This window comes from Paramormyrops kingsleyae, chromosome 11, assembly GCF_048594095.1.
Source record: "Paramormyrops kingsleyae isolate MSU_618 chromosome 11, PKINGS_0.4, whole genome shotgun sequence".
NCBI classification, from domain to species: Eukaryota; Metazoa; Chordata; class Actinopteri; order Osteoglossiformes; family Mormyridae; genus Paramormyrops; species Paramormyrops kingsleyae.
In genome coordinates, this window is record NC_132807.1 from 25,195,807 (window position 1) to 25,209,984 (window position 14,178).

General features: G+C 44.5%; 2 protein-coding genes across 5 annotated transcripts in view; one reads left to right on the top strand and one right to left on the bottom strand.

Annotated features, from left to right (window-relative positions):
- Positions 1–3,322, top strand: part of tspan4a (tetraspanin 4a) — a 41,879-nt gene extending 38,557 nt beyond the window's left edge. For all 3 annotated transcript variants that reach the window (XM_023819644.2, XM_023819643.2, XM_023819641.2), the window contains one exon: positions 118–3,322. In XM_023819644.2, coding sequence (XP_023675412.1) covers positions 118–186 — 69 coding nt within the window. In that variant the 3' untranslated portion in view covers positions 187–3,322. The remainder of the gene's footprint in view (positions 1–117) is intronic.
- A 269-nt stretch (positions 3,323–3,591) lies between these two features.
- On the bottom strand, positions 3,592–14,096 carry chid1 (chitinase domain containing 1). 2 transcript variants are annotated; one of them, XM_023819638.2, is made up of 13 exons: positions 13,936–14,096; positions 13,412–13,532; positions 12,847–12,996; positions 12,430–12,562; positions 11,789–11,833; positions 11,411–11,517; positions 10,907–10,968; positions 10,147–10,239; positions 9,935–10,036; positions 9,551–9,703; positions 6,287–6,367; positions 4,015–4,057; positions 3,592–3,847 (listed from the first exon to the last, which is right to left on the bottom strand). In XM_023819638.2, exons 1-13 carry the CDS (start codon positions 14,022–14,024, stop codon positions 3,749–3,751), a joined length of 1,278 nt encoding a protein of 425 aa, XP_023675406.1. In that variant the 5' UTR covers positions 14,025–14,096; the 3' UTR covers positions 3,592–3,748. The 2 variants fall into 2 exon arrangements, with proteins under 2 accessions (XP_023675406.1, XP_023675407.1); XM_023819639.1 differs by having other exon boundaries at positions 14,008–14,092.
- Between the last annotated feature and the right edge of the window lie 82 nt (positions 14,097–14,178).

Here is a 14,178-nt window from a genome sequence, read left to right on the forward strand (position 1 = left end):
AAGCAGTTTTGACAGACAGAAGAAACTTCTGCGTACACATGAACTGTATCTACAAGTAGTAGCATCGCTTCAAATTGGACCAGCTACTGATGATGTTCGGTATGTTTCTGCTTGCAGATCCTGGGTCTGGTCTTCTCCATGACCATGTTCTGCCAGGCAGAGAAAACGAACACCTTCTACGCCTAGATCTCCCAGAGTGTTCATGGGCATGCTGGGATATGGGTGACCCACAAAGGCAAATGCCACATCAGGTGGACTTTTCTGTAAGGCTCATTTCATGTCCTCTATGGTGCTCGTTGGGTTCTCTTCCTCAGAATGGCATCCATATGTCAGTCAGCTTCTGCTGTTAAAGAACCACGATAACTTAAAGTGACATGTAGATGCTGTGAAATGGGCCTTCATTTCATTACATGAACAAAACAAAATCACTGTTGAGTTGAACATAGCTAGTTAGGTTAAACTCACTTGTTTTCTGACGCTAAGGATTTTGTCTGGGGTCCAACAGTTATATTAATATTTAAATAAATGTGAATACCCAAACTCAATGCTGGTGTAATTTTACAGATAGCATAGAGAAGAAATCATATCAATATTAAATCCAGGTTACTGAACATCCAGATCTTTATAGGCTGACATTTACAGGTCCATGCCAAGAGTTCAAATTAATGAGCAATGCTTAATATACTATTTTCTCACAAACTGAAATGACCGAAGTGAATAATTCAGTCTCAATTATATCACCTGATTAAAATGAGCTGTCCATTAAAATACCATTTTATAACCAAAAGATGTCTTTGTGACCTCTCAGTTAGGTAATCAAACCTCTAGCTGAATATTGGACTCACCCAGTAAAGATAATCGTCCTTCATCAAGAAATGCGTATTTTGTCTATAAGTGCCATTTATTTTTATCATCAGATCATCCAACTGGAACAGAACCGTGAGCTCACACACTGCATTTTGCCATAATACACTGGAATGGTACATGTGGCAGAACCAGACAGATGTTTTGCAGCAGTAGGTTTGGTTCAGGCAGATGGTAGAGAGGTTTGAAAGGTATACCTCTGTAACTACCCTGTATGGGCCATTAAACTGATTAAAATGCATAACAGTAAAATATGATCAAAATCTTTTTAGAGAACTACAGCTTGTACAATATGCAAATATGCTTCTAATAAGGGGGTTACGGTACCTATTTTTGGACAAAAACCTAAAGTGACGTAGCACATCGGCTGTCAGGTCCGCCACATCTGAAATCTGCAAGGCTGACACCCCCAGACTTACATGTTTATAAGGACTGCCAGTCCCCCATGAATAGCTATTACAGCTTCAAGAAGACACTGGCAGCACTGAACCAGACGTAATTGTTGCAGCATATTTAGCCGTCCTTTCGGTGATGCCGGCTGCTGAGGATGCGGGGACGTGGAAGAAGGTCCCAAGGAAACAAAGAAGAGATGGGGTGCGATAGGCAGAGGAGTTTAAGTCTAGACTTGCAAGGCCAAACAGAAGCACAAGACAAGGGGCATTTGTGAGGGTAGATGATTGGTCAGCATCCTGCGCTGTGTTACAGTAAGAGAGACTGACAGCAGACAGGGAAATGGCAGCTCACTCTGGAGTCTTTCAGATTTCAGAATAATTTTAAAGCAGAGGCTGTTGTATTGAAATAGCAGGTGAGGGATGACCCAGATGACTTCAGTCTGCATCTGAGCCACAGTGATAACCAACACAGCACTTCTGGACCTGACCTGGACACTCCAGTTTTTAATCGCTGTAAAAATGCTAATCCTGGATAGAGGATTTACACCATGTTTGCTTGGCATTTAAGGAAAAACACTCTCCACAGAACACGGGAAAAGGACAAATATTAATGACCCATGTTGCACAAACCTCCAGGTCATGACCACCATATTTAAGATGGGTGACATCTGGCCCTGTTAACCCATGTAAATGTGCAGATTCCCTTGTTGAGGAATTGGTGGAGTTTTTCTACAGGCCCATGGCAGACAATTGTTCAGTTGATGAAGCGCCATGCATATGTTACACAGGCTGCTGGAGGGCCAAGTGCACTCTTATCGTTCATGACTTCTGTACACGGATTTACCTCCCTCCACATCTTCCATTTTCAGTCTGCTAATAATTCACTCCTGTTTCAATCAAATATAGATGCATTAGTAGTTTATAGCATGGATGTGCTTTCTATTAGTGAGAGGTGTTAACAGGCCCCATGTCATCTTGCAGCTTCTACAGTAACAACAGCTCCGCTTCGGAACATAACAAGATTCCATTCATGCACAATTCATGTGAAATTATGCAGCTGAATAGTACAGAAATGAATTGTAGCAATGGGACATGATGGGTTTTTTAACCCCAAGCCCTACTTCAATTACTGTCATTATTACGCAGATGTGTAAATAAATGATGAGATACAATGGCATTACATAGTAATTGCCACGGTTTTAGAGGCAAATTGGGTACAACAGGATGTGACTGAGTGGCCTGTCTGTGGTCAGCAGACAGCAACAGGTGTATAAACATTTTTAAAATCCCCTTTCCTGCTATACTTATTGAGGATTATTTCATGATTTTATACTGATTATAATTAAGCTGTTTGTATATATTACTAAAACACTGAGGGTGTAATACCAAAAAAACACATTTTACTGTTAAAAGGAACGCCACAATCCTTTGTCTTCAAGATCAGGTCACAAACCACTTGTATAATTACTAAACTCTCATAATTCCCATAAACCATATTGTTTTCCACACTCTGGGTGAAGAAGACATTACAATACTTTAGCCTCTTCTGGATGATGCCAGTTTGACGCTTTACTTTGGTTCACAGTTTTTTGTCCCATAGAAAATTTGATTCTCTTCCACGTGAGAGTTGCCCAACCCAAACACACCACACAATCCACCACAGAGGTTCATCAGCCCTGGTACTAGGAATCCATAACCAAGCTCATTTTACTTATCACCTCCTATTGTCAAATTAATTGCCCAGAACAATAGGTGTCTAATTCTCCAACAATAGGTGATTAACAGATAGCACATAAAGATGGACAGGAGAAGGGCAGGACCAGGGCTGCCGACCAATGATGTAGCACACTGTAGCGCTTTTGATGTGTGTACACATGTAAATCAGGAAAAAAAAACGCAAGTCGCTGGATGTTTCTAGAAACTGAGATGTTTGTGTGAGAAAAAAATAAATAAAATTTGTACCATCTTCTCAGAATCTTTACTAAACTGGGACTGAAAAAATGTAAACATATTTATGTAAACAAAACCTTATTAAAGTATAAATAAATTTAAAAAATAAATTCTTACTACCTGTGTGGCAAGCAAATCCTTCCTTGGTTTTTGAATGACTGGGAGAAATCAGACACAGGGAAGATTTAGCAACAATCCATCCCACAAGCCTGGAGCTGCAGGAGGTTAATCTCACTAACTTGGGCACTAGCAGTTGCTCAGCAGATCCATGCACAATCAATGGCTCAGCTGTGGCCACTGGCCAATCGGGGGCTGTGCACAGAGCTATCACACACGCACACACACACGGCTTACAGCTTTCAGGAGTACAGTTTGAGGAGCAACCTGTCCTTTAAGTAATGATATTTATTGACATGCTGAAGGAAGATCAATTGATTGACTTGACCCAAGTTGTGATGTCTTGCATCCACTCTCTGTAAGTAAAATCAGACCAGAGCAGAAGGTGTTGGTACATTGTCCTCATTGTCCTTGTCCATCTTCTGTCACAAGAGGTCATAGAAATAGTCCAGCCCTTGTCCCAGTTCCCACATTGAGATTCCAGTCCCCAACTCTGATGCCAAGGACAGTCGCAGCTGGATGAACTAAAAGCAGAGAAATAAATGGTTTTATCTGAGCAGGGGGTGGAAGTAGTACAAGGGGGGGGGGGAAACAGACACACGGCCAAAACACAGTGGCAGTGGTAGGAGGGCACAAAAACACACACAAGGTCAGGCAGGGCTGGTGACACTCTCCATGGTGACATGCTCACCTTCAGCGACGGGTAGTAGACTGCGTGCTTAGCCGAGCTCCCCCTGGGATTCCAGAGAGAAACATTTTTGTGAACTTCACCCAAGCCAATTTTTTTGCCTTAATCTTTATATTTTATCTTCATCTTTTTATCTTAACCCCAGTCAGCTCAGGTCATGAAGCCGAACAGACTAGCATATTCTCCTCAGCGGTGTCTCCTTCAGCGTTACCCCAGTTCTGATTGTATTTTTACACAGCAAATCATTCTCCATCCATTTTCCATAGTTGCTTATCCTTTGTAGGGCGACGACGAGCCGGCAGGCTGACGCGGGGAGAACATGCAAACTCCACACAAACAGACCTCAGGAGGAAACAGAAACCACTACCCTGCAGGAGTGGGTCATAGTGCTGCCCACTGAAACAATAATGATAGTAACAATAACACCCATAATACTACCAATAATAATAGTAACAATAACACCCATAATACTACCAATAATAATCAGACAGAAACACAGGAGAGCACAGCGGCTCAGTGGGCAGCAGCACTGGTGTCTGATGCCTCCTGGGGAGCAGGTTCTATTCTCTCCTCTGTTCCAGTCCCGCCTCCACACAGTGCGTGTGGAGCAGGTTCTCCCCGTGTCACATGGTCTCCTCCAGGTAATCTGGTCTCCTCCCGTAGCACATGGACATGCAGTTTGCCTGACTGGGGTCTCCGAGGTACCTAATAATTCAAGATTGTGTGTGTGTGTGTGTGTGCGCGCCTTGTGATTTACCAGCATCTGGTCCAGAATAAACCTCAGCCCTGTCTCCAGTGCTACCACCTCACCCCCCTCCAAACCTGACAAAGTGGCTAGAAGATGAATGGATGGATGGAGAGATAAAGGGGAATCTCAGTACTCATTTTCATTTTACACATTTCTCATGTTGACTGAAATGACCTTCGATTAAATGATACCCCCTACCTATGTGTAATTACTGTAAGCTGTATAATGAGCATCTTCATGGACGGTTTCCCAGATTTTGAATAACCCACTGAGTATTTATCCAGCATTTAGATCAGTGGTTTTCATACCTGATCCTGGAAGCCCTGTACTGGGGGGCTGGGATTGTTCACATCACTTTATCTGCACAGAAGCACCTGCAAAACCCAGCAGGTTGCCACTGAAAACCACTGATTTAGGTTCTGCACTGCGAAAAATCCAGTGGTCCCGGGGAAACAGGACTCCATGCTCGTGTTTGGGGGGGGGGGGGGTTCTTCTCCACAGTTTAGGAAAACTCAACAGAAGATGTAATTAACACACGTACAGTGACGATTACTACACAGGTGTCTCTTGCTGACATCAATGCGGCGAGTAAATAATCTCTCCGGCTGCCATGTCTGCACACTTAAGGTCACATTTCCCTGCAAACGCTAAGCTACAGTGATATACCTGTGCATGAAGAATGAGACCACCTTAAGCACCTCATCAGCAGTGCTCTGTGAAGGACAGAAATGCTTATATCCACAAAGCCGCCATCACTCACTTCTGACAGGGCGTCCCACGGCTCCCACGTGCCTCCGGTGGCGGCGTGAGGGACTGCAGAGCGGTCAGCATCGCCGACAGGCTCCCGGGTTTCACAGCGCGGAGCCGCTCTTAGCATTTACCCATCCACTCAGCTAGCAATAAGCTAAGCTGCCACTTTACCCAAAACATCTTTCATATATTTTCTAATTGTATATCACGTCTCCCCTAAAGGACAACACGAGCTCGGCTTTGTTACTATCTGTTCAAGTGATCCTTCATACCACGGCGACATAGAATTCTCGAATCTGATTGGTCAGAAGGGTGTCGTTAATTCCATTAATTCCGTTAATTCTGACCCGTTTCACATGCAGTGCCAGCCAGGTGAATCACATCAAGAGCGCTATTACAATATTTAGCAGAACACAATTTAAAATGAATAGAAACTAAAACAAACAAAAAAAGAATAACGTAGAATAACGCAGGTCTTCTTTATGTACAAACCTGAAAGCTAAATATATGATAACAGAAGAATAAAGGCTGATTCATATTTTTGCATAGAATCTATGGCATCATTAGCCGCGTATCCTAGACCATAGCCAGAGACCTGGAGTGACATTTCTGCTACGGCACAGGGTCCACGGCTTCATAAGCAGGTTAATGCTGCACTTAGCTCAGCTGCTTCTTCGCCTCCGCAGCCGTGCGTTTATAAATGTATAATGCGTGGCTTGGAGTGCATTACCCTTACGTAGTATGTCTGCTATAAAGGCCTGAAAAGGCGAGACAAACCTTTTGTAGCTGAAGTAGTGTTCCCCCGACTGCTCGTCCCATACCAACTTCGGCTTCAGTTCCTTCAGAAGCTCGACGTACCTGCAAAGGAACCCAAAAGGAGGAGATTAGACACAACCGTACTGAAACAACATAACTGCATGTTTTGAGTCAATGAGAAATCGTTTTAAATAATCGTGATCTGAACATTGACCAAAATAGTCGTGATTTTTGTTTTTTGCTGTAACTGAGCAGCCCAAGTGGACAGTTAAAACACTCAGAAGTCATTTGTCTGTTTCAGTAGTGTTAGTGTAGCGAGTTTTGCCTTTGTGGGGCAGTACAGGTTACGGCTTATCAGCAAATATATTGTTATGTAGTGTGCAGTGTACCAATATGTTGCACAGTTTATGCATTATACAGGCTGTTCCATTTTATTTTATTGAACTGCTATTATACACATCAATGGTGCATTCCTGTTTACTTCATACTTTTAAGGTAAGTGATCCATGGGTAAAAGCGAAAATTATTGGTTCATTTCATGCATGTATCAAAAGCTTTTCAGCATTTTTCTTTTTATTGCTATTAAATGCAATCTTTCATTTTCTGTGAAGGCTTCTGCCGTCGGCACTGGAAACAAAAAAAACACAACTTAAGGCATAAGACGGAGTTCTTGGATCTGACCCCTTTCAGATTTTTTGTCTCGGTTAAAGCAGAGCTAAAAACGACAGAGGTGCTCCAACGCACTTCCTGACAAAAAGATGGCTGGGCTGCCCTGCTATTTCACAGAGAGGAGCTGGACAAACACACACAGTTAGCTGCGAATTCATCCATTCCACTCCCCTGGGATATTTCATCAGGAGCCACCCGGCCGTACATCAGAGGGCCGTTTTGTCCCCTCTGATCCCTCGAAACCCACACTCACATGAATGCTAAACGTCTGGCCATCTTCTCGCTAACGAGAATGGGGGTGAAAAAAAAATATGCTCATCTGAGATGCCTGCAGGGCAGAAAGTGAAAGGAGAAGGAAGGAGGCATAGCGTGGAAGGGTTATGTGGTAAATTGATTATTTTAGTTTGTGATTTGCGGCAAATGGAGGATTAAAGCAGTAATGAATCAGTCAGTAACAATTTTGCACACACACATATACATATTTATATATACGCTATATATACACATATACACACATACATATACACACACGCAGACTAAGAAAACTGTGAGCACGTCAAATTGTACATTATTTCATGCAGAATCCAAACAAAATTTTTGCATCCTTTCCTTAATTATCAGCCCCAAAATACACCACAACAATACGTTCTGGAAGCATCACAAATTATGCAAATGCTGGTTTAAATATGATTCAGACTGTGACTCTCACGCCTAAAACTTCACACGGTTGTCAAAGACAAGAGCGAAAGGAGCTGTACGGGTCCAGGAGGGTCAAGGCGGGGGGTGCGGATTCCATAAAGGAGATTTTAATTACAGGCATTTATACCTGACGGCCATGTGGGTGGCTCATCATGCAAGCAATCAGAGCAAAGCCTGTTAAAAGGTGCGAGGTGATTGGATATGGACTTAAAGGACGGCCTCAGGGACACAGGGCTGCGGAGCCCGTCCTCGGTCATGGCTTATTCATGTACGCTTTTCAGCGTCTTCATTGACTGAGCTCGACCCTGTTACCCACAGAAGTCTTATTTGTCTAAACTTAATGTTTTATGCTGTAGCTAACAAATAATTACATACATCAACGTAAATGAGGAAATAATCAAATTCAGAATATAATCGAGTGTATACATTTTCTTAATGTTTGATTTATATTTACTTTTGACTAACTCTTACATTAATTCAGAAGTTAAATGCTTTTGTTTTAATATCTTATGCACCATTTTCACAATGTATTCAGTTTTCATTTTTTTTGCCGGTTTTATTTATTTATGGAGTCTTTTACTTAATCATTCTCTTTAATAATGAACCATTCACTTTGTTTTATTTGGACAGCTTTGATCTTCCATTCCTGTTTGGTCAGTAATAAAATTTTAAAAAGCCGGGTATTCTCGGCTCTCGTCCGTCTTCCGTACCGTGTGCAGACGGCTGGTTTAAATTCACATTAGAACCCGGAGCGGTTTCCTCAATAAGGGGCGCTGCTCAGCCATTGGCGCTGTGATGTAAAGTGATTTTCCTTCCTATGCAGAGAGTGAAAATGGTGACATCACTCTGCCTAATACTGGTACAACTTTGTGTGCATGGAAGTGGCAGAAATGTGTCTGGTGAACAGCAACATAAGAACATAAGAAATTCCCAAAGCAGAGGAGGCCATTCGGCCCATCGAGCTCGTTTGGGGAGAACTTAACTAATAGCTCAGAGCTGTTAAAATCTTATCCAGCTAGATAAGATTTAGAGCTAGATAAGATTTTAACAACTCTGAGCTATTAGTTAAGTTCTCCCCAAGCGAGCTTGATGGGCCGAATGGCCTCCTCTCGTTTGTATAGTTCTTATGTTCTTATGTTGTTCTTATGTTAATTAATAGCATAATACTATATTTGTGCCCCATCAAGTAAAGTACTTCCTTATTTTCTTCTGATCTTGAATTGACACTTATATATGTGTAAACTGATAAGCAATTTTGAAAACCATTTAATAGTCTGTAAGATAGTGTGTCTTGTGTAACTCTTTCATAATGGTCAAGCAGGCAGACAGTGAACAACAACCTTTAGCAGGACCTTGAGCGTCTTGCCACATCAGCAGGTCAGTATCAGAGTGACACGAAACCTTCAACGAATAATAACAAATCTTAAACAGCGACGTCACCTTCTGCAGCAGAAAACATTCAACAGACTCCCTATCCTCGCAGCAGAGCAGGGACTACGTGTCAGCGGAATGGCACTGCAGACAAGGCTGTTCGCTCACAGGACACGAAAAGGCACAATCACCTCATCTGGCACAGGACACCAGCGCAAGCAAACACACAACGAACTTAAGCACCGTGACCAGAGGAACGTTTCTGTTCCATCCTTCCAATATACTGGATTTTTTTTTTGCTTCACCAAAGAAAGTTCAGGTCCAGAAAGTACAAATCCAGACCAAGGTTTTGCTTCAACCAACCAGCTGAGTATAAAGAGTTAAAATAACAGAGTACTCAGCGGGTTGGTTGAAACAAAACCACGGTAAGGATTTGTACTTTCTGGACCTGAACTTTCCACCTCTGTCTGTAATTAATTATTTTTGTGAGGCAGTGGATATTATCTGTGTTGCCGGGTAACAGTGCATGTCCTTTGTGGGTCTGACCTGCCCCCAAGCAGAGGTTCAGCTCCACCCTGGCTGGAGAAGTCCAAACCGTACAGGTTGATGCCCAGCAAAATCTTGTGCCTCCACTGGGTCTGAGGGGACAACTGCAGAACACAGTCCCGCACCCAGGGCAGTGGTGAACTCGGGCCCGGCCTAAGGGGGGGGGGGTACAGGAAGAGGAGCAAAGAGCTTATTCGCTGCTTCTCTGCTTGTTCCAGGTGTCAGTCATTGTGCAGTAATATCTCTCATAGCTGCATCGTCTGTTTGATGCTCGTTTACAAAAAAAATAAAAAATCAGGGGATGCACTGTTCAGTCAGCGAATCAGTACCTCCGACTCATGTGGTAACCAGGTAAGCAAGCTGTGATTGGTGGGAACAACTGACCTGCTGGGATTGGAGAAATCGTAGGTCATGAGGCTGAAGCCATCCACCACGGGGGCCAGCTGCTGGAACTCCTCACGCCCAAACATCCCAGGCTGCCCGGAGCTGGTGGAGGCACACTGCGGATCAGGAGCGGGGCCGACCAATCGGCCTAACGGAAGGCGATCTGCCAGAAGCTCACAGAAGCTGCTGGCTACAGAGGGACAGGGCCTTACACTGGAGAGACAGGGGGAGGGATGACGAGCACACAGCTGAGCCTCGCAGCCTTCAACGTCTCACACAGGTGCGTCACCAGGTGAACCAGTTCCCTAGGAAACACAGGGCAAATGCAAATTGTAACAAATACTCCATTGAAGGCCATAGACAAGTAATGTAAAAGCTGGTTCACTGCGGTTACCAATCAAGTCAAGAACTCTATTAAAGTTCTCAAAAGGTCTATTCTAGGATGTTAAGCTAAACAAGTATCCCTTGCGATTCATTCGGTCCCTGAAGTCCTCCTTACAGTTTGACTCTGGATTATGCTGATTTGGCTGCTAGAAGGAGACAAAGTTCCTCCGGTCTGGAAGTGATCTCCAGTGCAACGCAGTGTGTACGACTGCCACTGGCTGACAGGGGCGTGAGGCAGAACCCAGTGCCATCGAAAAACAAAAGTGAGCGGGAAACACACAAAAAACGGACACACACACACACACACACAGACACACACACACACAGACACACACACAAGCTACAGAGAGGCAGACAAATGCCACTGTGGATTAATGTGGCGAGAGCAGGTGGATGAAATGATGAATATGACACATCGCAACAGATGAAGTAGGCAAATAGAGGTAAACTCAGGAGATAAACCGTACATCGCTTCACATTAATTCACATGGGGAATTAAATACTACTAATAATAACAACACAGAAACTGTAAAAGACAGACAAGGCAGGGGTGTCGGATGAAAAGCGGGCAGGCTGGCAGGCGCTCACTTCCTTTTGTTCCCCCCCAGCTGACTCCACAGCTCCAGGACGTAGCCGTCAAATCCCTCCGCCTGCGGCCGGGGAGAGAGCTCTCAGCACGGTGCCGCACGGCCGCAAATCCCCAACATCTCCACCACACTGACACCTAACCCGAACACCCACACAGCCTCAAGGCTACTGCGGCCCAAACGCACATCATTTAAAACCACAACGGTTATAAATTAAATTAGGACTTGATTCAGGACTAGCCTCCGGAAAATTAATCTTATTATTACATATTATTTTTAATACCCTGGTGTACCAGACATAGAGGCACACAAAAAATGCTAAAAATAAATTAAGTGAAGGCAGCAGCAGAGTAGGAACAGTAGGCAGCACTGTTCCTTCACACCTCCAGAACTGAGAGTTCAGAACCAGGTCCTCCCACAGTCCAATTAGTTAGGTTAACTGGGTGTGTGAGTCTGAGTGTGTGTGTGGGGCCTGTGATGGACGGGCGTCTCATCAGGGGGGTACCTTTGCCACCTCCACCACCTCTCTGCCCAGCTCCTCGATTTCGTCCTCACTGTCGAGCACGCTCATGTAGTCTTGGTAGGACCAGCCATCGAACAGCAGGCGGGGTACTGAGAGAGCGAGAGTAAGAGAGATGTGTTATGTTGGCGGACGCCATTCAGGGAATCTGACCAGACCATAATAGATATTCGAATCACCACCTGCTCCCAGCAGCAACGACAGCTAGTTGTTATGGCAAATATAGTACCTGCCCACACATACATGCAAACATAAATACTGTAGGTAGATCTGATGCAACCAGGAAACAACGTCCCAATGATTCTCCAGTTTGACATATAAACAAGAGATGCAAGGAGCACAGGAGCCGACAGGAAGACTTACACATCTTCATCTTCTTGTTGCTTTTCTTCACTGCCTTCACCCACCCTGGAAAGTAGTCACATGTCAGTTTTTTTGTCACATGGCCTTGTGTTGTTGCATGGGGACCCTATAGATGTGAAGGTCACTGGTTCAAATCCTGTGGGTGGCGGAGTGATTTCACTGGCGAGCCATCGAGCTAGGCCCTTAACCCCAAATGCACCAGTTACACTGGCTGTCCCTGCTCACTGGTCCTCTCTTGTACATCGCTTTGGACAAAAGTGTCGACTAAATAAATAGGGACCCTCAGGAGACCTGAGGGTTCATATTCCCAGGGGGAAGCAGCTTTCACACATTGAGAAAAGAATCCTAAACTAATGGCAAAAATCCTGTGAGTCTGACACACCAACATCGCAAAAAAACTTGGCATCACGGCTGACTGATGTGGCAGCTGAGCCCGCTGGGAGAGCTAGGGGTGCAGATGTGCAGCAGTGTTCAAAAGATGTGCGAGGCAATCAAGCTGCCGGGGCATGCTGGGATGTGCACCTGTGGGCGTCAGTGTGCCAACAAGAGAGCGCTGTGTGAATGGTGAGCAGGCGTGCCGCCGTGCCAGTGCGGGCCTGCGTGTGTGCGGGCGTGCGTGTGTGCGCGCGTGCAGCGGTCACCGGGATCGTGGTCCTGCAGCCCGGTGATGTGGAAGCTCTCCTGTCCCCTACGTCGCAGCTGCAGCCACACGGGGGACACAGAGCTGAACTTGGGCCCGAACAGCTTGGTGATGTCGTAGCCGGGCGAGTTCCACTGTTGGACAGGGACACGCTCTGTGTGTGAATACTGAAGTTCACTGCCCCCCACCATTAACATCAAGCAGGTCACCACCAAAAACACAAAGACAAACATTCCTACTAATTTTAGCTCCTTTAATTTATTTTGAACAGGCTCATCACCAGGGGAGTGTGTTTACCATATTATTCCTACAGTGACTGAGTATGATTCTAAAAAAATACTATAGTTCAGGACACAGTAGGACTGTAATTCAGCGGTTGAGGTGAGCGGGTAGCAGGACCCTAGTTAGCCGGACTCACTGGTGTGATGTACCCCAGCACTGTGCCCTGAAAGTTGCGGACCCCCGTGGTTTTTGGGCAGTATCTCTTCTCCTCCCGTACGATGTCCCTCCATTGGACGTCAGACACCACCAGTCCCCGCTCCTGCACAGGACGGTCCGCTGGCGTCGTCTGTCACAGAGAAAGGGCCAACACTGCCCATCAGACGGCATCACCCACAGGTCGGGAAATATCTTATATAATAGCTTATACCGACCGGCAGAATGACAGCGTTTTAAGTCCACCATCTGCAGAACGGCTGAGATAACCATATTTGTTAACTGCACCACCTGCTGCCCAGTAAAAATCCAGACATTTTAATAGGTGCAAGTGCAACCAAAAGCACCCTAAGCCTCTTTACGAAACCAAAGAAAAACTTGTTTTTCACTGTTATTCGCGTTTGATTTTTATACACTGGACTCAATCCCACACATTACAACTGTCTATAATCTACATAAGCATGATGACACGACAAATGGAGTGTATCACAAAGAGAGGTATTCTTCACATTATATGCCTTCTCACTCGATCTGTCAGATATCCTCACCTCCGTCTCCAGAGTTTTAGAGGACTTCTTTGCATCTGTTTTCGACAGAGTGCCACTGACCAGCAGGGCAGACAGGGAGACGCACAGAAGAACCAACGCACCCCTCATCTCAGCGCTGCTCCTGTTAAGTTGACATGAATTTTTTTCTACACCACTACTTTTGAAACCACGATATTTGTATTTCTGTTTTCCCTGTTTTTTTTTTTTATCTCGGTTTAAATGTTTCACAGATCAAAAACAGGTCTGTCAAAAGTAAACATCAGGAATCGTACATGTGAGATAACAGTGATACGGAAGACAACCAAAATTAAAAGTACTAATAAAAAGAGTTCTGCAGCAATTTACAATCCATATTTATTTATCTTACGGAAAATACGCGCGCGAAAAATAATCTTAAATTGCTGTTGATCACCACTGCAGATAAGTTTTAATATTTTATTTCAATGGATATTCATTGAGGATCTCTAGCCACTAGCTAGCTAATGTTAACACGTCACAGGCCACTTTGCCGCAGACTCACCAACCTGACTGATATGCTGTCTAGATCTATGTTTTGATCCTTGTGCACTTCGTTATCAACATCTAATGGGAAGTACCTCCAAGCATTGCACATAAGATTATTGATCGATTTATTAGGATATTCAGCTGGTTAACGGCGGAACCACACTCGGATTACACGCCTTCGTTTTTGATTGGCTGAAACGAATTACCGGAAGTGTTTTCTATTGGCTTATTCCCAGTGACAATTACCCCGCTTCTTTATTTGG